The 24,666-nt window shown below is 49.8% G+C and overlaps 1 protein-coding gene across 49 annotated transcripts in view; it reads left to right on the forward strand.

The window, feature by feature from the left end:
* TACC2 (transforming acidic coiled-coil containing protein 2) overlaps positions 1 to 24,666 on the forward strand; it is a 246,073-nt gene that overhangs the window by 151,269 nt on the left and 70,138 nt on the right. For 4 of the 49 annotated variants that reach the window (XM_008978826.5, XM_008978825.5, XM_008978827.5 and 1 more), the window contains exon 1: positions 8,147 to 8,408. The exons of the other annotated variants lie outside the window; for them this stretch is intronic. In XM_008978826.5, the coding sequence (XP_008977074.3) occupies positions 8,341 to 8,408 (68 nt within the window). In that variant the 5' untranslated portion in view covers positions 8,147 to 8,340. Of the gene's footprint in view, positions 1 to 8,146; positions 8,409 to 24,666 lie in introns of those variants that run through there. 49 annotated transcript variants of the gene reach the window in all.

Consider the following 24,666-nt stretch of genomic DNA (forward strand, 5'->3'; position numbering starts at 1 on the left):
GAAATAGTTTCCTTAGAAGAAAGACGGAGAACACTGGTTATGTGTTTGATCCTAGACAGATGCAGCCACCTGGCTTAGGTGAGTGCATTGGCCTTTTACCAGGTTTAGGATGGAAGGGGCTTTCTTTCTGAGTGGGAGCCTAAACTTTGGCGGTTGGGAGTTTATTTGGCCATGTATCTGCTGTGGGCCACCCTCTCGATTTTTGCCTATGACCTTAAACCCAGTCTATAAAGGTAGTTACAGGAAGGGTATCTGGGTTATCCAAAGGAAACTGTTACCTGAGGAAGGCCACTTAAAATGAGTCCACTTAATAAATCAAAGTTTTGGCCGGGCGCAGTGGCATACACCTGTAATCCCAGCACTTTGGGAGGCCATGGCAGGTGGATCATGAGGTCAAGAGATGGAGACCATCCTGGCCAACATGGTGAAACCCCATCTCTACTAAAAATAGAAAAATTAGCTGGGCATGGTGGCAGGTGCCTGTGGTCCCAGTTACTTGGGAGGCTGAGGCAGGAGAATCACTTGAAGCTGAGACGGGGAGGTGCACCACTGCACTCTGGCCTGGCACAGAATGAGATCAGTCTCAAAAGAATAATAATAATTAATTAATAAATCGAAGTTTTATGGTTAATAGTGAGAGGAACGTTTAAGATTTCACCCGGAAAAAAAAATGAAAAATTATGAAAATGATTTTGTTTTATATTTAACAAAATGTAGACTTTAATGGTAACCATACGTTAAATGCTTAGAATGAAAAAAGGATTCGGGCATATTTTTGCCAGGTTTTCAAAGCTGCATATTCTTCACTTCACACTGGACTTCTGCAGCTTACACAACAGGGTCGCTTCTTCATAACAGCTCTGAGGGCTTCTCCTGGTCTTTGATCTTCACGTCCTCTCTTTGAAGCCGCCTTCTGTCCTCATGCTGGCCGACTTTCTCTTCTTCAGTTGCTCACGGGTCTGACCGTGCCAGCCGCCCTTTCTTACAGCCCTGGGGTGGGTTTTGAGTAATTCTCTGCTGTCACTGACTCCATGACATCCTCCTTCTCCTTCCAGGTTTGCAGTTTCGCTTTCTGGTTGTTGGCATTGTATATTTGCCCCTTCAGTCAGCAAGAGACTGCCAGAGACTAGACTTGTGAAGATATGACGGGGCATGGTAGCTCACATCTGTAGTTCCAGTACTTTGAGAGGACAAGGTGGGTGGATCACTTGAGCTCAGGAGTTCGAGACCAGCTTCGGCAACATAGTGAGACCACATCTCTACAAAAACTACAAAAAAATTAGCCTGGCATGGTGGCACATGCCTGTGGTCCCAGCTACTAGGGAAACTAGGGTGGGAGAATCGCTTGAGCCCAGGAGGCTGAGGCTGCAGTGAGCTGAGATTGCACCATTGCACTCCAGCCTGGGTGACAGAGTGATACCCTGTCTCAAATAAAATAGACTTGTCAAGACAGGAGGAGCATGTGAGGGAAGATAAAGTCTGTAAGTGGTTGCTTTGCTGATGACGTCCTAATGTTGCCCTTTGCATTCTCTTATGTAACCTTGTTACCATGGAAATTTGAGTGGCGAGGACCCTCAGTGCAGGATGGGGCAACTAGAAATGCATCTCTGGGAACTTTGTCATTTCTGGATTTTGTTGATTGTCAAGGGAGCTGAGGAGCCCCTGCTGTGGGTGCTGACTTAGCTCTATGGAATGGAATATTGTATTGGCGGGAGGACATTGCTGAAGGCATCAGCCACCATATATGTACAGTCATCTGATAAAGGGCTTATGGGAGAATGCATGTTGAGAAAGTCACAACAGAAGCTGCTTACCCATGGGATGGTCTTTTTTTTTTACTTGTTGGATTTTATGAATCAGGTAACTGATCATAGTTGTTGCCCTTTTTGCTTTAGCTGTTGGGAAACTTGGAGCCAGACTCGCAGCCCACCCCAGCAAGGGCTTAGGTCAGGACTTCCAGGCTCACCTCACTCCCTCTGGCTTTTACCCACCTTTTCTTCCTGTATTTTCTTTGTTCTCTTGAATCGTGAGCTTAAATCCTTTTGACATTAGGTAGGGTATATTCTCTCAAAAGCTACCTCAAGAGTCTCCTACCATTTCCCTCTCAAAAGAGCTGAAATATCAAGCCAGCAATGGTGTGTTTAAAATAAAGAGAAAGAGCTGAATTAATTGGTAAAGAAAGATTCTGAGAATCTTATTCAGTCTTTTTGAATATGGTATTTGTGTTACTGATTTTTTTTTCATATGTGATGATAATTCTTAATGCTAACACCTCTCGTATAGCCCTGAGATTTTGGGGGACTGGCCTCCCTTCCTTCTTCCCTCCTTTCTTCCTGCCTTCCTAAAGGAATCAAAGATTACAAATATCTTCTCAATTCTTAATTTAAACGTAAAAGTGAATCTTGACGGGGTGTGAGATTACACGTGGCTCACACTTGTAATCTCAGCACTTTGGGAGGCCGAGGTGGGTGGATCACTTGAGGCCAGGAGTTCAAGACCAGCCTGGGTAACATGGCGAAACCCATCTCTACTAAAAATACAAAAATTAGCCGGGTGTGGTGGCATGCACCTGTAGTCCTAGCTACTTAGGAGGATGAGACATGAGAATTGCTTGAACCCGGGAGGCAGAGATGGCCGTGAGGTGGGATCACACCACTGCCCTCTAGCCTGGGTGATGGAGCAAGACTCTGTCTTAAAAAACAAAAACCCAGAAAACAAAAGTGAGTCTCATCTCTCTTTACTAACTTATTTTCTAGCCATTTTGGGTTACCTCCCTGGGTATAATAGTAAAATTCCCAGCCCCTTCACTTCTGTCATAACTGAGTCACCTGTAGAGCTGTACTTGCTTGTGAACAATTTTGAACGGTCTCAGGCATAAATATGGTGAAGGTGGCAAGAAAGAGATGCAGTAAATAGATCAGCCCTTTGCAAGGAGAGAACAAGAGAACCTTCTGGAAAAGATGAAGGTGAGCATGTGAGATTTCATGCTGGCACGTAAGAGGTTAACAGAATATCTGTACCGCTGGAAATAAACAAACACAACCATCTTCTGCCTTTTCTCTATTCATCATAAGACAGAGGGCTTTTGCCAGGACCTTCTCCCCATTCTCTGAGGTCTGATGCAGCATGACGTCAGGGGCTCTGGCTGTGCCTGGGGCACCCTGCATGGCTAGAGAGCAGAGACACCAGACACAGATATACCTGAGACTCCAACACAGCAAGACAGTGCCAAGGCATACACCTGCAGGCAGCCGAGGGAGGGGGAAGAGAGAAGTCTGGGGCTGGCATGGAGCAGACCTCTCTGGGGACATGGGGGAACTGGGATGTGACTTTCTGGAGGAATTGAGAGAGATGGAGAAGCTGAGGAGAGGGCAGCATCTCAGCAGTGATGCCACAGTGAGGACCTCGCCACGCTCCAATGCCACATCAAAGCCAGGAGGTCCAGTTGGGACTTCTTGCAAAGACAGTGGACAACTTTTGAAATGACACTGAGCGATGTAGAAGTCTGTCCCCAAAGCCCAGGAAACAGCGTCCATGGGAGGACTGTGACACCTGAGTGGCAAAAGCCCAGCACTGCATCATTCTCAGCTGAGCCCAGGCGCTGTCCCTGCTCACAGGTCCCATGCTTACATGGATGTGTGGGTGCTGCATTCTGGGCACACAGCTTCCCAGTTCTTCGAGTTTTTAGCAAGGCAGTGAGCATGCCTAGCTCAGTGCAGAGCTCGGGTGTTCAGGCACTGCTGGGTGCAGAGTTGTGTGACATGGGGGTGGACGTGCGGGACCTCAGATGGAGGAACAAGGTAACACTCTCAGAGAGAGACCAGCACTGGTTTCAAAACTCAGCTCCCTGAAGAAAAGTCCCTGGGGTTTTGTTCAGCCTCCCTCCACTCCCCACCATGGTGTCATGGTGGTGGTGAAGACCGGGGCTTGGAGGAGCCCGTTCTCCATCTGTGTTTACATTCCTAGCTCCTTCAGATGGGTTTTTCTGTGATCTGACCTACTTTCCAGAGTGTGTGTGCTTGGGCTAATTAGCAGCTCAGGGTCCATTGGTAGTGTTTGGAGAGTCTCGCTGCTATGGCAACTGGAGACTCCCTGAGGCCAGGGGCAAAGGTGCAGCCACTCACGTTTGTTTTCCTTGGGGTGTTTCCATGGGCAGTTTCTGACCATGGCTCAGTCCCTTGAACCCCTGTGGGAGTGAAGAGGCTACACTACGCAGTTTACCTTTGGGCTGCGGGGATTTACCGGGTTTGCTGATCTTTCTGGTAGGTGTCGTTAAGTAATGTGAGAATAAGCTGGTTCTCCGTTTATAGGCGAGGTATATAAGAGGTGGATTAATACATGCTGAACCGCTTTTTAGAAATGTGGATGCATTCCTTGATTTCCCCAGGTTTCTAGGGTGTCTTTGGGGATGTCTATAGGAAGGTTTGCAGTGGAGCCTGTCTAAGCGGGCGTAGCCTGTTTTCTGGGGCCTAGAATATGTGGGCTGTGGTCTAAAGGCCCCTAGGGGCTGTTTGAGTTCAGGGTCTCATTAGGCCCATGCTTAGGAGTGGTGGGGTTTCCTAGGTGGCTTAAATAGAGAACATTGATTTCTTCCAGTTCTGGAGGCTGGAAATCTGAGATCAGGGTGCCAGCATGGGTGGGTTCTTGATGAAGCCTCTCTTCCTGGCTTGCAAATGGCCACCTTCTTGCCTCACACAGCAGAGGAGGGTGAGGGGAATCTCGTGTCCCTTTCTCTTTTTATATGGGTATCATCTTATCGTGAGGGGAGCTTTATGATGTAACCTAATTTTAATTACCTTCCAAAAGCCCCACCTCCAAATACCCAGGGCTTCAACACATACGTTTGGGAGGGAGGCACAAGCATTCAGTCCATAGCACAGCCCTTTCCCTTGCTGTTCATGCTCCCTCCTCATTTTCTGCAGCTTCACATGTTCTGTAGGCTGAATTACTAGGTCATCAGCTTTGTTTAAAATTGTTTGTAAAGTCAGCATCAAAAGGTCTCCCATGAGGGTCTGAGACTCTTCCGTAAATACTTTACACGAACTGATTATACATGGGATTTAGTTGCATTGACTGTAATGGTGCCCACATTTGATTTCTCTCCTGTTTTGTTGTTGTTCTTGTTTTTTTTTTTTTTTAGACAGGCTCTCACTCTGTCGCCCAGGCTGGAGTGCAATGGCATGATCATGGCTCATTGCAGCCTCTACCTGCTGGGCTCAAGCACATTGGCCTCCTGAGTAGCTGGGACCACAGTTGTGCACCACCACACCAGTTAATTTTGTTTATTTTTTTGTATAGACAGGGTCTCATTATGTTGCCCAGGCTGGTCTTGAACTCCTGGGTTCAAGCAATCCTCCCACCTCAGCCTCCCAAAGTGCTGGGATTACAGGCATGAGCCACGGTGCCCAGCCTCTCTCCTGGTTCTTGATTGTTTTTTTGACACCAGTGAGATGGTGTTGTTCCATCTCACTCCCAGGGCATAAGTAATATGCCCTGTCACTGTGTCATAACTTTTCAGTTGTTGGGATTCTAAGTAAAAGCACTTCACTTAAATGCTGCATTAATTTCCTTTATGGTACTATACTTAGGGGAAATTTTTTTCTTTTAAAGAAGAACCCTGGTCCTAGGCATTCATAGATGGCATTTTAGTTTTTTCCAATGCCCTTGCAAAATAGATGCTTTTCCTCTTTTGCCAGCTGAGGAAGTAAGGTTCGGTATGGTTAAACAGTTGGCTCAGGCCACACAGCTAATGAGGGAGAAGTCAGGATTTGAACTCCAGTCTCATTTCAAAGCCCTATTTTGTTATTGCAGCAGAACCTCTACCTACTAAAGGCAATGACACTTAGATGGCCTTGTGCTTTTGCATATCCTCGGAAAACACTGTTGGTTCTTTGTTTTTTGAGACAGTCTCACTCTGTCACCCAGGCTGGAGTGCAGTGGCGTGATCTCGACTCACTGCAATCTCTGCCTCCCAGGTTCAAGCGATTCTCCTGCCTCAGCCTCCTGAGTAGCTGAGACTACGGGCGCATGCCACCATGCTCAGCTAATTTTTTGTATTTTTAGTAGAGATGGGGATTCACTGTGTTAGGATGGTCTCGATCTCCTGACCTTGTGATCTGCCTGCCTCGGCCTCCCAAAGTGCTGGGATTACAGGTGTGAGCCACTGCACCCGGCTGGCAGATGATTTCTGATTGTGGTTCCTCATTTTTCCCCCATGTATTTTCTGAGTACCAGGCTTGGCTGAAGGCCAGTCCCTAGGTGCCCAGGGAAAGGGCCACTTTTCTCAAAACAGAAGGAGCCCAGGTTAGAGCTTCCAGATGGTTCAGCTCCATGTGGTAAGCTTCTTTGGGCCCTCACCTGCATATGGAGCCCAAGAGATCTGTTTTCTGACAGAGAAACAAACCCCCAGGGTGCTGAGAATGGCAACACGATGAACAGGTTGCAGAATCCATGCCACCAAGTGACACCCAGTGCTGACAGTGAGTGACGGCTTCCTGGCGAGGTGCTTTCCAGAGCACACCTCGTCACGCCACCCCTGACAGCCACCTTCCCTGCAAGATTGACATAATCATTAGCTATTTTCATATAAATGCAAAAGTAAACCTTTTCAATGTTTCCTGGAAATTTCATGTTGTTACATCCCAGAAAGCAATTGATCGCCTGGCATTCTGTTTGACACTGATATTGAATAGCAGCAGTGAAAGTCAGTCCGGGTGAAGCTCTGGAACGACCTGACCTCAAGTGGCAGTCTCAAAAGAGCCTGTCCAAATGTCCATGGCCTCGTCGTTAGGAAACAGTGCACTGGAGGCAATTTTAAAATGCTTTGAACAATTTAGTTGTTACTTCTTTTGCTTTTGGCCACAGTTTACATTATAGGCTCACCACCCTATGGGTGAAGAAAAGCTGGGAAAACGTGGAAGAGTCTTCCACTTACCCATCAGAGGTTCATTTGAATTCGGTTATGAATCTCGGCTGGGAGCGCAGGAAGCGGGTGCGCTGAATGTAGGGCAAGAGGGGACAGTGGGGTTCCCAGGTGTGCCCCAAATCTCCTGCACCTATACAGAGATGAACTCTTTCTCCAGCAGCCGTCAGTGAGGAGGCTCAGGAGATCGAGCCTTGAAGGTCTCGCAGCAAGCCACGGGCCAGGGACGGGGATTTGCTGCTGATGGGGATGGGCGTTGGGAGCTTGGTGATGGGGTGTCACGGACATTCCTGCAGTCCCAGCACGTGTTTAGAAACCCAGAGCTGAGCTGATGCATGTAACAGAGAACTGCCTTTGCCCTGTGCACGCACCCTGCATTAGGGGTCTGCATTGGGCGGCTCAGCTTGCTGGGCCTCTGCTTGTTTAGGGTGAGCGTCTGCACGGGGCTTGGCTTTGTGGAGCTCACCTGGTGGCCAGAGATGGTGTTGCAGCCCCAGCCCGCTCGCAGGCCCAGTACCTTTTGCTCCCGAGCTTGCCCCAGCTCCTGCAGACTGTGCGGTGCAAAGGCCCTTGGAGGCCAGGCCCGGCTGGCTGTGAGGGGAGAGACAGGTCCCGCAGCTCTCCCTGCTACAAGCCTCAGCTACCTGCTGAGCCCGGGGCCTGAAGAAGGCAGAAGCCGCGGTGGAGAAGGGCGCACGCCTCTCCCAGCGTCGCCCCCGCGGCCCGCTGCAGACTGTTTACCTGTTCTGCAGCCACCCCTGGTCCTGGGCCGGGAGAGACCATTTCCTCCTCCTGGCAGGGATGAGCCAACAGGGCTGAGACCCCCCACTCTCGGTGGTCAGCCCGCCCGGGCACCACGCCCCTCCTTTCTGGGGCCCCAGCTCCCGGCCTGCGGCACATTTGCATTTCAAAGCCACACAATGCGGGCTGTCCCGGGGAGGCGGGAGGGGCAGGGGCAGAGGGAGGGTCTTCGCTTCCCCACCCCCAGCCCCGTTTCCGGAGCCCGAGGTTGAGCTTTGTGAAGATGCTGGCGTTGGGGCTGCTCGGCGATGATGACATCATCGTGTCACACACCGGAGCCGGCTGCCAGGGGGTTTAAGAGACGAGCCTTTCGGACCACACGGGCGCTTACGCTCACACCCGCACGCCCCGGGCAGAGCCGCGCACGCCGGCCACACTCGGGCGCGCGCCGGCCACACTCGCGCGCACACATCCGCGGCGCTCGCCCCCCGGGCCCCGGCTCGGGCCGCGAGTCGCAGCTCCCCGCCGCCGCCGCCGCCACGGATGCCCGCAGCCGCTCTCGTCTGCAGTGCAGCAACCCCGGCCGCCGGCCGGCCCGCCCCGGCTCCCGGCTGCAGGAATCGCGCCAGGACGCTGGCCCCGCTCGCGGCTAGCTTGCACGCCAGGGCACAGCAAGGATGGGAGGGTCGCAGTCCCTGCAGCCAGCCCCAGCCAGCGACCTGAACCTGGAGGCTTCCGAGGCAATGTAAGTGCTCGGCCCGGGCTGCCCCAGGCCGCCTGGGGAGAAGGAGAGGATGCCCAGGCTTTGTTAGTGTAGCCTTTCCTGATGCCTGTGCATCCTGGAGCCCAGGCTGGCCTGGGGTTCTCCGCAGCCTTGCAAGGCTTTACTTGGTGGCTGCTCTGGGAGGAGCATCTGGCAGCCCCAAGTGACTGCTGTGGGCAGAAACGATTCCCTGGAATTCGGTTTTGGGCGCTCAGCCGGGTGCATGGTTGGGGACTTCTCCTGCCGTCGGCATCTTTCCTCTGCACCCCCCGCACAGTGGTTTTTCCTGCAAGGGAACAGGCAGGCATCAGCGACTGCCTCCTCTTAGGAAGAACCCATGAGCGTGGCAGCTCCGTGCCCGGGGAGACAGCCCAGTTTCTGGGCAGACAGCCGCGCGTGTGGCCGGGCAGATGGCGTGGTGCGCTCTGGTGGACGTTCCGTCCGGTCAGCCTAAGCATCATCCACATACTCAGTCTCTGGTGAACACTCGAGGACAAGGCCGCTTGCTATTATTAGTAAAGACGGCAGAACGGTCTTGTCATTGGTGGAGGCAGTGCTTGACTGTGCATCGATCCAGGAATCCGATCTTTTCTCTCAACCACAGAGCTAATGTGCTCAGAAGTGGCCTTTATCCTGGCTGAGTGTTTATTAGAAATCGCGTGTCTGTTATGGTCGTCCCCATTACCTACCCAGGCATGTTTGGATGGTGGGGCTTAGTGAATGGGTCTGCCTGACGGGTCGCATTTCAGCAACTCAGGCTTGTATCCAAAGTGGACCTCCCAAGCCTCACCTGCCCCCACCCCCTTTTCCAGGGAGAAGACTATGTTTCAGAGAAGAGTATTCTCTGGAGACTTGGGGGTGGGGGTAGTAAAGTGGTGGGTTCTTAAGAGTCATTCATGTGTAGATTAAAAGATGGTAGAGATTGGGCTGTGTGTTGTAGGAGGGATGGGGCCCCATGGGGGGCGTCCTCGCGGGTCCCCACCCCTGGGCTTCAGTGAGGAGCTGGCTTGGCTTGGTGATGTAATGCTAGGCTAAGCCTTGTGGTTTTCTGCGCTCCAGCTCTTAGCAGGGAATCATTCTTCGGAGCAGGTGTGGACCCATCATTTGTCTTCATCCCCGTAGCTTCAGAAGGCATCCCCGTAGCTTCAGAAGGCATCGTCTTACAATGGAGGTGCATCGTGTTTGAGGGTTTTCTTTTTAAATGTCATGATCCTTGTGCGGCGCCTGCCTTGTTTCTCTTGCACACGTAGTATTGCTGGATGCATGGGAATACACCTCGAGTCTAGGCAGAAAAGAACAATTTTAACCTATTTTTTGCAAGTCTCTGTACTGAAGTTGAGTTAATCAGTGACAGGCACTGGCTAGCTTTCACGGCTCAGACCTATCTAGTAAAGTGCTTAGGAAACAGAAGGGACAATGTGACTGTACGTCTGGGAAAATGTGCTCCTTAGTCATTGGAAATTCAGCTCGCCAGTCCTCAAAGTCCCCGCCTTCGTTCTCAGCTGAGTTAATAAATGATCACTATTCTGTCAGGTGAGGGCTGAGTTTGGCGAGCTTCTGTTAGGGAGCTATGCCTTTTTGGATAAGGTCCCTTTAGGTTCTGCACATTGGGATAGTGGTGTTTAAATAAAATTTCAGGCTGAATGGCCACATGGTGATGGAAGCTGCTTATCAAATATTTTCACGGTTGAGTTGGTCCATATGCACCCGCCTGAGGCTTCCCTCCCTAGAACTGCTGCATCTGAAATGTCTCTAAATATAGATCTTTAAGATAGTATATTCACTCATTCACAAAATCTCACCCCCCAGCCCCTAACAGTTTTGTTCTAAAAAAAAATGAAGAGAATGGAAGCATCTGGGGCCAGTGCCATTGCTAGCATCTGTCCTCTTCAAAACCCGTCTCTGCTCTCTGAATAACTGGGGCTTATTTTTCTACTACAGATGTGCTCTTTTCCAGTCTAGAAGTTTTAAAAATATATATATTCGGAGAGCACCTCTCTTCTGCCCAGGCATGGGTCTTTCTTGGTACCATGTATTTCTCTGTAGCTAAAAATGCATGCACATGAATAATACACGGAACAGCAACAGGGTGCGGGGTCCGTGGCAGGAAGGAGCTGGCATTGTAAGATGATGCCGTCAGGGCTGCAGGGACAGAGACAAACGGTGCACACCTGGCGAGGGGGACAGCCCCTGACAACCCGAATCTAGAGTGAATGTTTCTCTTTTTCTCTGCTGGTTCTCTGTGAAAGACTGGTTTCAGGAGGGCCAGGGCATAAGAGTGAAATCAAAAGAGGATTCGGACGTGATTGGAGGATTCTTTTTTAAATTCTTTAGCTTTAAGATTTATTTCCGGCCAGGCAAGGTGGCTCACACCTGTAATCCAGCACTTTGGGAGGATCACCAGAGGTAGGGAGTTTGAGAACAGCCTGACCAACATGGAGAACCCCTGTCTCTAATAAAAATACAAAATTAGCCAGTGTGGTGGCACATGCCTGTAATCCCAGCTACTTGGGGGGCGGGGGGCGCTGAGGCAGGAGAATCTCTTGAACCTGGGAGGCAGAGGTTTCGATGAGCCTAGATGGCGCCATTGCACTCCAGCCTGGGCAAAAAGAGCAAAACTCCATCTCAAAAAAAAAAAAAAAAAGAAAACTTACCTTCCAATTGCAGGTTTGGGGTGCCTTTGGGCAGCTTTTGTAGCTCCAGCTGACAGCAGGACAGCATTGGGGTAGGGAGGGAGCGAGTCTTGTATCTCCCTTTTGAGAACTGAAGCACTAAGATTGGAGCAGCAGAAGTCCTGTGGGACTGGGGATTGAAGCCTGAGGATGAAGGTGTAAGTGGTGACCAGTCCCTTGATATCCCCAGGGTGGGCTATGCCCTGCAGCAGCAGCTTCCCAAAGGGGCTTGTTGGAAACGCAGAGCCTCAGACTGCACCACAGACCAGCTGAATCAGAATCTCCATTTCAACCAGGGACTTGTAAAGATGCCCAGGTGATTCGTAGGCATCTCAAAACTTGAGAAGTCACGAGCTCCATGAAGTTCAGTCTTCCCGCCATCCTATCCACGAAAAACAGCTGGCCACTTATCTTACTGCTCCTTTCCTATCTGGCAAAGAAGGTCGTGTAGCAACAGTGGCCATTTGTTTCTAAGTAGAATATGAGAGGCAAGGGGAGGGAGAATTCTCCCGCAGAAAGCACTTCTTTCTCATTATGGCTGGCAGGAGACACGGGAAAGGGACAGGAGGTACTTGAGTGAATGTGGTCTGCAGCTCTTGATCAGACCTGCTGTTCATCCCTTGCTTCCGTGACAGGCCCATGTGGTGCGGCTTCTGCTAAGTGAGGCAGCATTAAGTACTTTGTCCTTTGTGTAGTTGGAGCCCCCTGTTTCAGGGGTTCCCTCAGCTTCCACCGAATCCCACACCCTAGCCGCTGAAAACCGCCAGGGGGCCATTATCATCAGAGAGCGAAAGTGGTGGTTCTGGTGGCAAAGTCAGCCTGCCCCGACTGTTGCCCTGCTCTCAAGGTGAGCACGTGCCTTGGCTCTGAAAACAAATCACAAATACGGAAACCCATACCTCTGTAGACCCGTGGATCAAAGTAGAGAGGCAAGGGTGGGTGGGAGAGAAGTGATGAAGGAGGAAGCAGCAGGCTCTGTGATTGATGGGATGGGGGAGGGCAGAGAAGAGACCGTGGCAAGTACAAAGGGGAAGTTTCATATCCTGGGAACTAAGAGAAAGAAGTGGCATTGGCCAAGACAGGCAAGAAAACCGGATTGGGAGCTAGTTTGGGGAAGTTGATGCATTTGGGCTGAGATTTCAGAAGTGAGTGGGATCAGATGTAGCTGGAGAGAGGCCAGGCAAAAGACGGATCTTGGGTATCTCTGCAGTAGGCGGAGTGCTTGGAGCTCTCCGTGCGCCTGTGGTTAGAAGTGGGGTTCTAGTGCTTTCCCTCATGTGGTTCCTCACCTTCTCTTTGGGAGCAGTAGAGAGTCTGATGACTCTGATCCTGCCCCTCCTGCCTCGCAGGGTTTTTCAGAGGTGAGATGCCACATCTGTAAAGACTCTGAGAAGACATAAGTGCCATAAAACTGCAAAAGTGGAAATACCCTGTACCTGAAATTGCCAACCTCTCAGTCACTCAGAAGGTCAGGAATGGCCGCTGGGGCTCTGAGCAGGAATCTTTCTTTAGCCCTCATTAGATCTTTCTCTTTTTTCTTTTCTTTCTTTTTCCTTCCTTCCCCCTCCCTTCCCCTCCCCTCCCTTCTCCTCCCCTTCCCTCTCCTCCCCTCCCCTTCCTTCCCCTTCCCTTTCCTTCTTCCCTCCCTCCCTTCCTTCTTTCCTCCCTTCCTCCCTCCTTTCTTCTTTTTCTTTCTTTCTCTCTCTTTTCTTTTTCTTTTTTTTGAGACTGGGTCTCACTCACTCTATTTCCCAGGCTCATATGTGACAGTGTGATCTTGGCTCACTGCAGCCTTGACCTTCCGGACTCAAACGATTTTTCCACCTCATCCTCTAAAGTAGCTGGGACTATCAGCACACACCTCTATGTCCTGCTAATATTTTTTTGAGACGGAGCCTCACACTGTTTCCCAGTGCAGTGGTGCAATCTCAGCTCACTGCAATCTCCGCCTCCTGGATTCAAGCAATTCTCCTGCCTCCACCTCCCCAGTAGCTGGGACTGTGGGCAAGTGCCACCACGCCCAGCTAATTTTTTTGTATTTTTAGTGTAGATGGGGTTTCACCATGTTAGCCAGGATTGTCTCGATCTCCTGACCTCATGATCCGCCTGCTTTAGCCTCCCAAAGTGCTCATATTGTAGGTGTGAGCCACTGCACCCGGCCATGTTTTTTTAATAATTTTTTTTTTTTGTAAAGACAGGGCCTTGCAATGTGGTCCAGGCTGGTCTCAAACTCCTGGATTCAAGTGAGCCATCCGCTTCAGCCTCCCAAAGTGTTGGGATTCTAGGCATGAGCCAGCGCACCAGCCGTAGCTCTTTTTCATGGCCTTGTTTCTTGGGGCAACCCTTGGCTAAATCCTTTAGCTTAAATGGCAGGGTTCCTAATGTGGGTTGTAGCCAGTTTCTGGGTTCCCGGAGGCAGATTTTACTTTGGATATTAGTGTTGGACACAATTAGAGTTTTTTTCCCCCCCCTAAAATAGAATAAGCTGCAGAATTATCTGTAGAGTGGGAGGGGGAGATTGAGTCCCAAAGAAAGCTCAGCTGTATTTTTCCCTGCCATTATTCCTCGATATCACCAGCGTGGCCCTGTGTCCATGTTCACAAGGATCCTGGGCCTTCACTGTCTTCTCTGTGGGATTTGCCTGGAAGCTTTCTCTTAGGTAGGCTGAAGGCAAATGTATTCCAAGGTCCTCCAGGTAGCTACCAATCATCAAAGGGGCCATGCCGTGCTGGGGAGCCTGGGACAAGGTACCCTGTGGAGGATAGGGTGAGCAGCTAGGACTCGGATACTGACTGAGTGTGGCACTGCAGGTGAACATCAGATCAAGGTCGGTGGGTTCTGGGTCACTCTTCTCCATCGACCCTCCCATTCCCATCCCCGTGTTTCTTTCCACTATCTACAGCCTGTTTCTGTGGCTAGATTTTTGGTTGCCTAGGAAACGACTTTATCCTGAAACATGATTGGCTGTTCTTGCCAAATGGATTACCCAAGCCAGGGCAGTGTTCTGGGGGTAAGCAAGCGATGCTGAGCAATTCTGTTTCTTCCCTTTAAGATTAATGACGAGGACTTAGGCATCATAAGCAATTATTCTGTGAAAACCAATTGTTCATGGACTGACGCTTTTGTGTCAGGTTGGCCAGGGGTTTAGGAGAGACTGATTGACCGCAGGGAACTGACTGAGTCAGAACGGCTCACAGACGTCTATCCTGCATTGGAAGCAGTAGCTCAGATGACATTTGTTCTGTTTATATTTACAAATTCACTTCAGCAGTTGTATCTGGAGTGCAGGTGTGTGCTGTTTGCCGTTGCCAAATATGAAAAGAGCTGGATGCTGCAGGGGTGAAGCCAGGAGTGAAAAGCCGGCTGAGCAGGCTCAGATTCAGCAGAAACTTGTGTGTCCTGACCATGTGCTAGGTTTTTTCAGTATAGAAATAACTATATCCCTGGGTCCTGCAAGGTGGGTGACTTCTATAGCTAAGGAAACTGAGTCCCCTGGGTGGTTTGAATTAAGGGGTCAGCACACTTTCTGTAAAAGACCTCATGTAAAAGACCTTCAGTTTTCTGGGCCATGCACTCTTTGAGCAACGTCTCTGCTGTTACATTTCTAATGCAGCCAGAGACAACTGTAAATCCATGTTCCAGTGGAGTTTTAGTTATAAGAACAGGCTGCAGGTTGTAGTTTGCTGATTTCCTGGTTATACAGATGATTGAGTGGTACAGGGCTCTCAGACTTATGTCCCCTTTGGCCTGGGCAATGTTGGTTTTCTGTTCTCTCTCTCTCTGACATCTCATTTATGCTCATAGATTTAAATAGTATGTGATGATAATGCCCCAATTTATATCCTTCCCTCTCATCTGAGCACTGTACTTTTCCCTTTTTTTTTTTTTTGAGACAGGATCTCGCTCTGTCGCTGGTGGCACAATCATGGCTCACTGCAGCCTTCACTCCCAGGCTTAAGTGATCCTCCTGCCTCAGCCTCCCAAGTAGCTGGGAATATAGGTGCATGCCACCATGCCTGGCTAATTGTTAAATGTTTTATAGAGATGGGGCCTCCCTATATTGCCCAAGCTGGTCTTGAACTCCTGGGCTCAAGAGATCCTCGTGCCTTGGCCTCCCAAAGTGCTAGGATTATAGGCGTGAGCCACCATGCCCGGCCTTAATTCAACTGTGTACTTCATTTCTCCTCTTGGATTCCTCCTGGACAGCTCAGGCTCAACATGTCCAACGTAGAACTCTGATGCCCATCTTCCTCTTAAAAGCAAATATACATTAAAATGAACCCAGCCCCACCCCCTTCTTCCTCATGTTGATACCTGGCACCTTATCCACCCAGGTGCTCAAACAAGAAACCTGATCAAGTCTTTTTTTCTGAGACAGAGTTTCAGCCTCTTGCCCAGGCTGGAGTGCACTGGCATGATCTTAGCCACCATCTCTCGGGTCCAGGTGATTCTCCTGCCTCAGCCTCCCAAGTAGTTGGGACAACAGGTGTGCACCTGGCTAATTTTTGTATTTTTAGTAGAGATGGGGTTTCACCATGTTGGCTAGGCTGGTCCGAAACTCCTGACCTCGAATGATCTGCCCACCTTGGCCTCCCAAAGTGCTGGGACGCCATCGTGCCAGATCCTCGACAATCAAGCCTTATCTTCACCTTTTCCCTTACTCTCTTCTTTCTGGAACAGTCCAGGTCATTGGCCTTCCCTGGTTAAAATCTGTATCTGCTTCCCATTGCATTTAGTCTAAAACCCAAACCCCTTGCTAGCGCCTCCAGGCCCTGCCATCTGGCTCCCGCCCCTCCTCCTCCCGCCTGATGTTTGCCAGGACTCAGGTCGCCTGTCAGTTCTTTGAACACACAACGCTGTCCTGCCTCTGAGACTTAGCTCCGTCCACTCCCCTCCGCAGGCGTCTTCTGCTCTGTCCCTTGGCTGGACTCTTTTTTCCTGCCTTTATCTCTTTCCACCCAAGGAACTTGCTGGCTGGGTAGACCAGGAGTCCGTGGCGTGGCCATGAGCAGTAGATTACCTTTGTTTCTGCATTTGTAGCCCTTAAAAAGGAAAGGAGTGCCTGGACCGGGAAGGTGGGTCTTCTGTAGAGGGCACCCCCATGGCTGAGCAACAAATAATAGATGACCGGTGGGGGTGGTGGGCCCCCTGCAGGTTTGGTACCTGTCTGCCCTCCTTATTTAGAAGGACACCCTTTTCCTCTGCTTTCTCCTTAGATGGAAGTGGATGGATTTAGCTCCACCAAGATAAGGGGTGGAGGCAGGCGGGTGGTGGCCCCTCTGCTCAGGGTTTCCCGGAGCTCTGCTGTGAGGCAGGTCACAGTGGCTCTGTGTCCTTACAGGGGTGAGAACTCAGGCCAGCTACTGGCAAGTTCACCATTAACATTCCAGCTTCACTTGCTCCAAGGTGTTTGTGGCATTCTGGAGTCTGAGGATTTTAGAACTGGAAACATGAGGGTTTTAGAATCACGGAGGGTTTTAAGTCCCGCAAACCCATCATCCATGAAGTATCACTTAGGCCTTTCCAGCTAGTCATTATTCAAAATAAGTCAGGTAGTCATTTTATTTTTTCCCCTTCACCTTTCAACTTGCTAAAAGAGAATATTTATAGGTGGACATCTCCTTCGGCAAACTCAAACTAGAGGCATCCTCCCACCTGGTGAAGGAGTTAGACTGCGACTTCTTTCTCTCACCAGGAACTGCAGTAGATGGTTAATTTGGGAATAAGAATGGGCCTCCTTGGGCCCTTGGCTCAGGCTCTTCCTTGTGTCTTTGCTCGGAAGTATTTTTTTCTTTTCTGTCTACATACAGCTCCTTGGGGATGTTCTAGAGGTTGGTTCCAAGGGAGGTGGGTGTTTACTGTGTTCAGCCCAAGTGGAAAATAGCTGTAAGCATCAACAGAGGAAGCTGACCCCTCCTGAGGCCCAGCAAGCCCAGAGGTGGATGGTCAAACTTATGGCCTCTTGGTACCTGACACCTGTTGAGACTGGCCTGAGTTAAGACCATCCAAGCCTGAATATAGGGGCCTGGACATGAGTTAGAATGTACTCAAGGCTGCAGGGACATGACCCAGGACTTCCGGGGGCTTAATTTTATGTTTTGACTCGTGGTTACAGCAGGCTATTGGTCTAGGTTGAAACTTGACATTTAGAAAATACCTGGACTTAGGCGGAGGTTGCGGTGAGCCGAGATCACACCATTGCACTCCAGCCTGGGTAATGAGTGAAACTCCGTCTCCAAAAAAAAAAAAAAGAAAATACCTGGGCCGCTCTCCATCTACTGCTGAGCGAGAGAGTCAGGCAGGGATGGGCACAGCTTGTTCGTTGCTGCCCACCCAGGAGGGGCTGACTTTGCTGCAGCAGTCCTGTGCCAGCACCACCCTTCCTTGGGCTCAGATCTGGGTCTCTGTACTTGAGAAGCAGCCCATGTCCAAGGGGCTCCGGCCTCTCACGGTGGCTCCTGTGTGCCACTTATTGGGGCTGGTGGAAGCTGCACATTGTTCATTGTTCTGCATTAAAGGGAGGCGCCTACTGTAGTCTGGAAGTATTTTCCCTCCAGGAAGAAGGCGGGAGAGGCTGGCTTTACTTTAGGGAAAACATCTGTGCACATTTAGATCCTGCATGGAACTTCCCAGCTGACCCCTTTTCAGAAGAGGATCCTGTGACTGCCCATTGCCTTTTATGAATGACCCTAAGATGCCACCCTGGGCATGGGGCAGCTGGGGGAGTGAGGACCGTCCCTCCCAGCACCAGGCTCTTGTGTGAGGAGGAAGAGGCAGGAATGCACAGAGGGTGAGCAAGAGGCAGCCAGGGAGGGGGTCAGGGGCCGGCCACCCCCTTGGCATTCTGGCCTGTGTGCGGGAGTGCTGAGTTTGGGTCCCCAGACCAGTGACTGGCAGAGTTTGTGTGAGCAGGCGAAGGCTTGTGACTAGGAGCCTCGGGTCTGTAGAGGTATTTCTGGGCAGAGCTGCACCCAGAACATCCTCACACAGGCTTTGCCTGTGGCCTGAGCTCGGGTACCTTTAGTTACAAGCAGAAAAAAAACCAATTCAAACTGACTTAGAGAAAAGGGGGCATGTATCTCCGCTGCCCAACAGGAGGGATTCCTACAGGGTAATGGCTAGGATGGTTTTAGAAAAATAGGGCCCTCCTTACCCCAGAAAACCCCAAAAAGCCCAAAGCATCAGAGTTTTTGGGCATGGGCTCACCTCTGGTCTAGAACAGCTGACCTCCTCCTGTGGCTTCCCTGGGCTGCCCCATCCTCTCTGGAGCCTCCTGACAGACAAACTGGCTTCCAGCTGCTGGGGGAGTTGATTCGCCAGCCTCCGTGCCTGCATGGACCCAGAGCCAGGTGGTGGGGGTGGGAGGGTCGGGGGACCCCGAAAGGAGAGCTGGGCTCTGTGCCCTGGGCTTTGGCTTGGTCCATGAATGCCTCTTAACAGTTCAGCTCAGTCTCCTGCCCTAACTGGGGAGGCCGTGGGAGGCAGCCTGCTCCTGGGGCAGCTTCCAGGTCTGGCACTTGTCATGAGCATCTTCAGGTGCTAGGGCAAAGCCTAAGAGAAGAACACGAGGAACAGGAGAGGCAAGGGGCTTGAGGAGTGTAGTCATATGTGGCACTCTGTTCCCGGGAGCCCTGCTGCTGATGGCTCTGGGGTCAGTGGGAAGGGCACCAGGCAAGAAGGGAAAGCGTGTCTGCGGAAGTTGGTCTTTCACCTGCCCTATGATATAAGGGGAAGCAGGACTTCAGGAGCCAGAGGCCTTCCTTCTTCATGTCCTGCCTGTCCAACTGTTCTGGTAACAGATGAGGGAAGAGCATGGCTGAGCGTGCTATGGAGCACACACCAGGAACACCAGCTCCCTCTCTAGGCACAGCTGTTACCCTCCAGCCCCATGCACGTTCCAGGCTCCATGAACCAGGGCCAGCGGCCACCTTCTCCCATAGACAGGGAAGGGGTGGGGGCTGGGCTGGGCTGAGCCAGGCCAAGCCTAGGCTGCAACCTACAGAGCTCTTCTGCCCCCTCCTCTCTCCCTTTGTGGGACGGGACTGTCCCTGTTTCCCTGGTCGTGCCACAGAGCTCTGTGGACTGTCCGAGGGTTCTTTGTCCTGACTGCAGTTTCTCTGTTTCTTCTGTTTTTCCAGTAGGTGCGACTCTCAGTCTGTATGTTACCTGCATATTTTACCTGGACCAACAAGACAGGTGTGTTGGAGGCTGAGGGTGTGTAAACTCACCCAGCACTCCCAAGATAGAGCCTGCCCAGATCAGCCAGCCAGCCACCTCCACTGCTAAGAACAGGGCAATGCTCTAACAATACCTCCTAGGAAAATAGCTAGTGGGCATGGGCACTGGCTCAGCCCAGACCTGCCCTAGGTTTCTGGGCATGTGACAGTGCCCACTTATGGGCTTGAGATGATTGGCATTCAGGCCTCCTTATGACATCAGTGAAATGGAATTAACACCCCATCTCCCTCTCTGTTGCTAAATAATTCTATAGATAAGAAAGAAAATGCAAAAATCGGGAACTGGGAGAAGAATTGGTGCATAAAACGTTGGTGAAACACTGTGCTGTTTTTTTTTTAACTGACATAAAAACTCCATTATAGAATGGCTAAATCAAGCTAATTAATATATGCATTACCTCCCCTACTTTTTCTGTGTGTGTAGAATACACTTAAAAACTCTCTCAGCAATTTTCAAGTGTATAGTACATTGTTATTAACTAAATAGCGGCCAGGTTGTACGATAGATCTGACTGTCGAACTGTCTACTAGTTGAACTAATTTCTCTTATCTGACTGAAATTTCGTGCCTTTGACTGACATCTCTCCCCACTTCCCAGCCTCTGGTAAACAGCGGTTTACTCTCTGCTTCTATGAGTTTGGCTTTATTTTAGATTCCCCATGAACAAGAGATCACTGTGGGTTTCATTTATTTTTAAATTTTACTAACTTATTTTGAGAGGGGTCTTATTCTGTCGCCCAGGCTGGAGTGCAGTGGCACCATCACGGCTCACTGCTCCGTGAACCTTCTCAGGCTTACATGGATGATCCTCCCACTCAGCCTCCCTAGTAGCTGGGACATGCCTGGCTAATTTGTACTTTTTTAGAGATGGGGTTTCCGCCATGTTGCCCAGGCTGGTCTCTAACTGCTGAGCATTTCTCCTGCCTTGGCCTCCCAAAGTGCTGGGATTACAGGCGTGAGCCACGGCACCTGGCCAGGTTTTGTGTTTTAAATACAGCATAATTCTCAGTGAAGGAAAACACGGAAAAACGGATGCATTGTGGGAAAGGATACATGAGTTCACATGGGAAAGGATGCCTTAGTTAGCACTCCTGAACTGTTTTTAACAACAAGGAAACCCACCCGTGCTAAACCTCAGAAACGAGCCTGCGCAGACCCGGTTCTTTCCAGAATGCAGTTTCTGTTCCTTATCCTCACTCTGGGTTTACATATTGCATTTCCCGATGTAGGCTCAAAATCATGTGAATTTGTATTTTTCTGGATACTGATTTTCTTCCACTTCTTCAAAGGTGACTACCCCTTCAAAACTTCAGGGCTTAAATGCCCGACTGGGTAAGAGGCAAGGAACCGAAGGTGTTGCGGTGACCAGGTACAGACTTGCCTGGAAACTGTCTGAATTGTCCACAGCTTAGGGACCCAGGGAAATATCTTCTCACTATCCAGAGGTAATATTTTATTGGTCAAAAATATTAGAAGATAGGCCAGGTACAATAGCTCAATGCCTGTAATCCCAGCACTTTGGGAGGCTGAGGCAGGCAGATCTCCTGAGGTCAGGAGTTAGCGACCAGCCCGTGCCACATGGCCAGCATGGCAACATGGCAAAATCCCCTCTCAAAAAATACAAAAATTAGTTGGGTGTGGTGGCGCATGCCTGTAGTCCCAGCTGCTTGGGAGGCTGAGGTGGGAGGATCGCTCAGACCCAGGAGTTGAGGCTGCAGTGAGTCGTGTTGGCACCACTTCACTCTAGCCTGAACAACAGAGCAAGACCTTGTCTCAAAACAAAAATTAGGTACACACACACGAAGATGAAATTGGAGTACTCAAGTTGTCAGATAGAAAAGGACAAAGTGGCAGAATGCTGGCTGCAGATGAAGATTGGGTACCACTCAAGCCGACTTTCATTCTGAGTTTTCACATTTGTAGACTCAGAGGTCTGGCTCTTTTAATATATGGGTCCTTCTTCTTAGAAGTTCAAGGCTGGCGCTGTCATGTAGGATTGTTTGGAAATTGGCATTCCTGAAATTCTCCCTTCAGGTCCTCCCTGCTCGGTGAAGAACTTTGACTCTTCCACCCCAGATGGACAGTGGTTTTGTGCATCAGAGGCTCCCGCAGGGGAGTTGCTGGGAATAGGCTGGCTCTTGTTCTCTGAGGGACTTGGGGACCGATGCCAGTGCTCACAGCTCATCCTAGCTGAAGAGGAAGAGTCACATCATTTTGTTTACTATCCCATTGTATATGCAGACAAAAAGAGATTTTTTTTCTCTGTAAAATGTGTGGTCTTGTAGATAACCATGCAGATTCAAGCTGCTGAAAGGCCTGACGTGGCCCTAGAAAGCCAGCATTTGAATGAGATTAGTCACAGCAAGTCAGCAAATGGAGGAGATGGAAAACTGGCTTTCTCCACCCCCCCCCGACCCCCCACTCCTGTCTTTGGCTGGACTATGAATTAAGTGGACATAAAATAGATTAATGGGAGAAAAAAAACACAGTAATTGTGTTTATATGCCTGAAAATACTAGACTCAAAAGAAGGGTCAGAAGAAGGAAGCTTATATAGCACCCTGAGACACAGACAGGAATGAGGGCCTGGGGCTTCTGGTGGGTGGTGGAGATGAGTTATGGAAGGGTGTAGGGCAGAAGTGTAGGATGAGTAAATATGGTCTTGTAACGCCCATAAAATCTCTTGGTTCATCACAGTTGCCTGGAGCAGGCCCTGTCCTGATAGATGTAGGCTTTTTTGACGGATATCAATGTGTATTATGCAAGGACAGCTTTTCAGAGCTACTCCTGTGTCTGCAGTTTCTCAGAATAACTAGCCCCAAATATGACAAGTATAGTTTGTGGTGGTATATTTTGGTCTCCTACAGTTGTATTTTGGGGTGGTGTGTCCCGAGCCCCAACACAGAAAAGGAGGGCAGTAGGAATTTAAGAATTTCGAATAAAGCATTCTCATTTTGGAAGGAGCAGTGGAGGGAGGCTGGGACAGAGTCACCTGCCTTTGGAAGATGCAGTTTGAAAAACAAATGGGATGGTTGTGTTCAGGGCCTTTTAAAAATCATAACGATGAGGAGGACGGGGTTGCAGGGATGATGGCACAAACCTGTGATCCCAGCTACTTGGCAGGCCGAAGCAGGAACGTCACTTGAGCCCATGAATTCAGGGCTACAGGGCACAAGATTCCACCTGTGAATAGCCACTGCATTCTAGCCTGGGCAACATAATGAGACCTGTCTCTAAAATCAATCAAATGATGGCCCAGGCAGTGGATGGCTCAGAGGTGAAAGGTTTTCTGAGCAGCAGAATGAAGCTGGGAGGAGATAAGACCCAAGTCTCCGTGGCTGTGATCTGTGATCGCATGCAAACAGGAGTATTCTGTTGCAGAAAGAATTGGGAGTGTGGATTTCAGAGGTGTACAGGGGCAAAACTTGGGCATAGCCCTTCCAGAACTGCCATGGTCCCTGCTAGAAGCTCCAGATCCTAGGTAGAACAGCATGCCCCAGACTCACTGAGGAGGTGAAGGAGCAAGCATTTCATGCCTCCGAGAGGCCACTGAGCCCCTTGTCTACCCCGGGTTCAGGTGTCAGGAAGCAAGTCTGCCAAGATCAAAGATGGACAGCATCTGATATACAGTGATAGGCTGGCCGAGCTCACCTCTGGACATCATAGACTTTTTGGGCTGCTACAACAAAATCCCATAAATTGGGTGGCTTATAAATAACAGAAATTTATTTCTAACAGTTTTGGAGGCTGGGAAGTCTGAGATGAAGTTGGATTTGGCATAGGGTGAGCGTGCTTCCTGGCTTAGATGCACTTCTTGCTGTGTCCTTGCATGATGGCAGGAGTGAGGGGTCTCTCTGGGGCCTCTTTTCTAAGGGTGCAAATCTCTTATGATCAAATTACCGGCCACCTTTTAATACTTTCTTCTGACCCTTTGAGTCTCGTATTTTGTCAGACTCCCACACGTATGCGTGTCACCTTGGAGGTTAGAATTTCTACTTATGAACACAAAAACATTCAGACCATAGCAACTCTAGCAATTCATAGCAATTAACAAGCATTCTCAGCAAGCATTCATTAACCCCTGAGTGTTTGTCCCCTTTTGGTGACACGTACCCTTCCTCTTCTCTTTCTTCCTCTTGCATTGCTCTAAGTCCTGGGGTAAAAAATCATATCTAAGAGGAAAAAGGGGGTTTGTGGGATCTCAGTCCCACAAACTTAAGAAGTTTCTGATTTTTCTGTATCGGGATGTTTCTGTATTGTTTGGCAGAAATGCTTTTTTCTCCATTGCTTATGTCTTTATTATAAACTTTCTATTAAGTTTAGAGGCTGTGGCATGATGGTTTTGTGGAATTATCATCAGGGACCCTGATCATCTGGAGCTGGCTGAATCTCTCAGTGGTCTTGTGACGATTATCACCTGAGCCAAGCAAATAAAACCCCTCGGTGTTGGCTTTTAAGGAAGTGTGATGTGAAAATGTCAAGTCAGAGTTTTTCCATCTTAATTTTGGGCAAAATTTGTTGGATTCTTCATTCCTGCTGTAGCCCCTAGGTCTTTCACCTTATTGGGCCAAAACTTTGGCAAAATCCTTGATTCTTTCTTTACTTCCTTAATTTTTTTCATTTAAATATGTATTTACTTATAATGCAGCACAAACAGCATGGTTCTTCCCTCTGTCCTTCTCTCCCTTCCTTCCTTCCTCCCTCCCCCACTTTCTCTCTCTCTCTCTCTCTCTCTCTCTCTCTCTTTCTTCCTTTCTTTCTTTCTGTTTTGCTCTTGTTGCCCAGGCTGGAGTGCAGTGTCATGATCTCGGCTCACTGCAACCTCCAGCTCCCAGGTTCAAGCGATTCACCTGCCTCAGCCTCCTTAGTAGCTGAGATTACAGGCATACGCCACCACGCCTGGCTATTTGTTGTATTTTTAGGAAGAGAGAGGTTTCCCCATGTTGGCCAGGCCACTCTTAAATTCCTGATCTCAGATGATCTGCTCCGCTTGGCCTCCCAAAGTGCTAGGATTACAGGCATGAACTACCATGCCTGGTCAGTTCTTTCTTATTTCTGATGATTGATCCGTGCATCCTGTCATAAGTTAAGAAAACAGGACAAAGGGTCAGGCACAGTGGCTCACGCCTATAATCCCAGCACTTTGGGAGGCCAAGGCAGGTGGATCACTTAAGGCCAGGAGTTCGGGACCAGCCTGGTCAACATGGCGAAACCTCATCTCTACTAAAAAATTAGCCATGGGGGTATGCCCCTGTAGTCCCAGCTACTCGGGAGGCTGAGTCACGATATTCATTTGAACCCGGGAGGCAGAGGTTGCCATGAGCTGCGACTG

This window comes from Callithrix jacchus, chromosome 12 (genome assembly GCF_049354715.1).
Source record: "Callithrix jacchus isolate 240 chromosome 12, calJac240_pri, whole genome shotgun sequence".
Taxonomy (NCBI): Eukaryota; Metazoa; Chordata; class Mammalia; order Primates; family Cebidae; genus Callithrix; species Callithrix jacchus.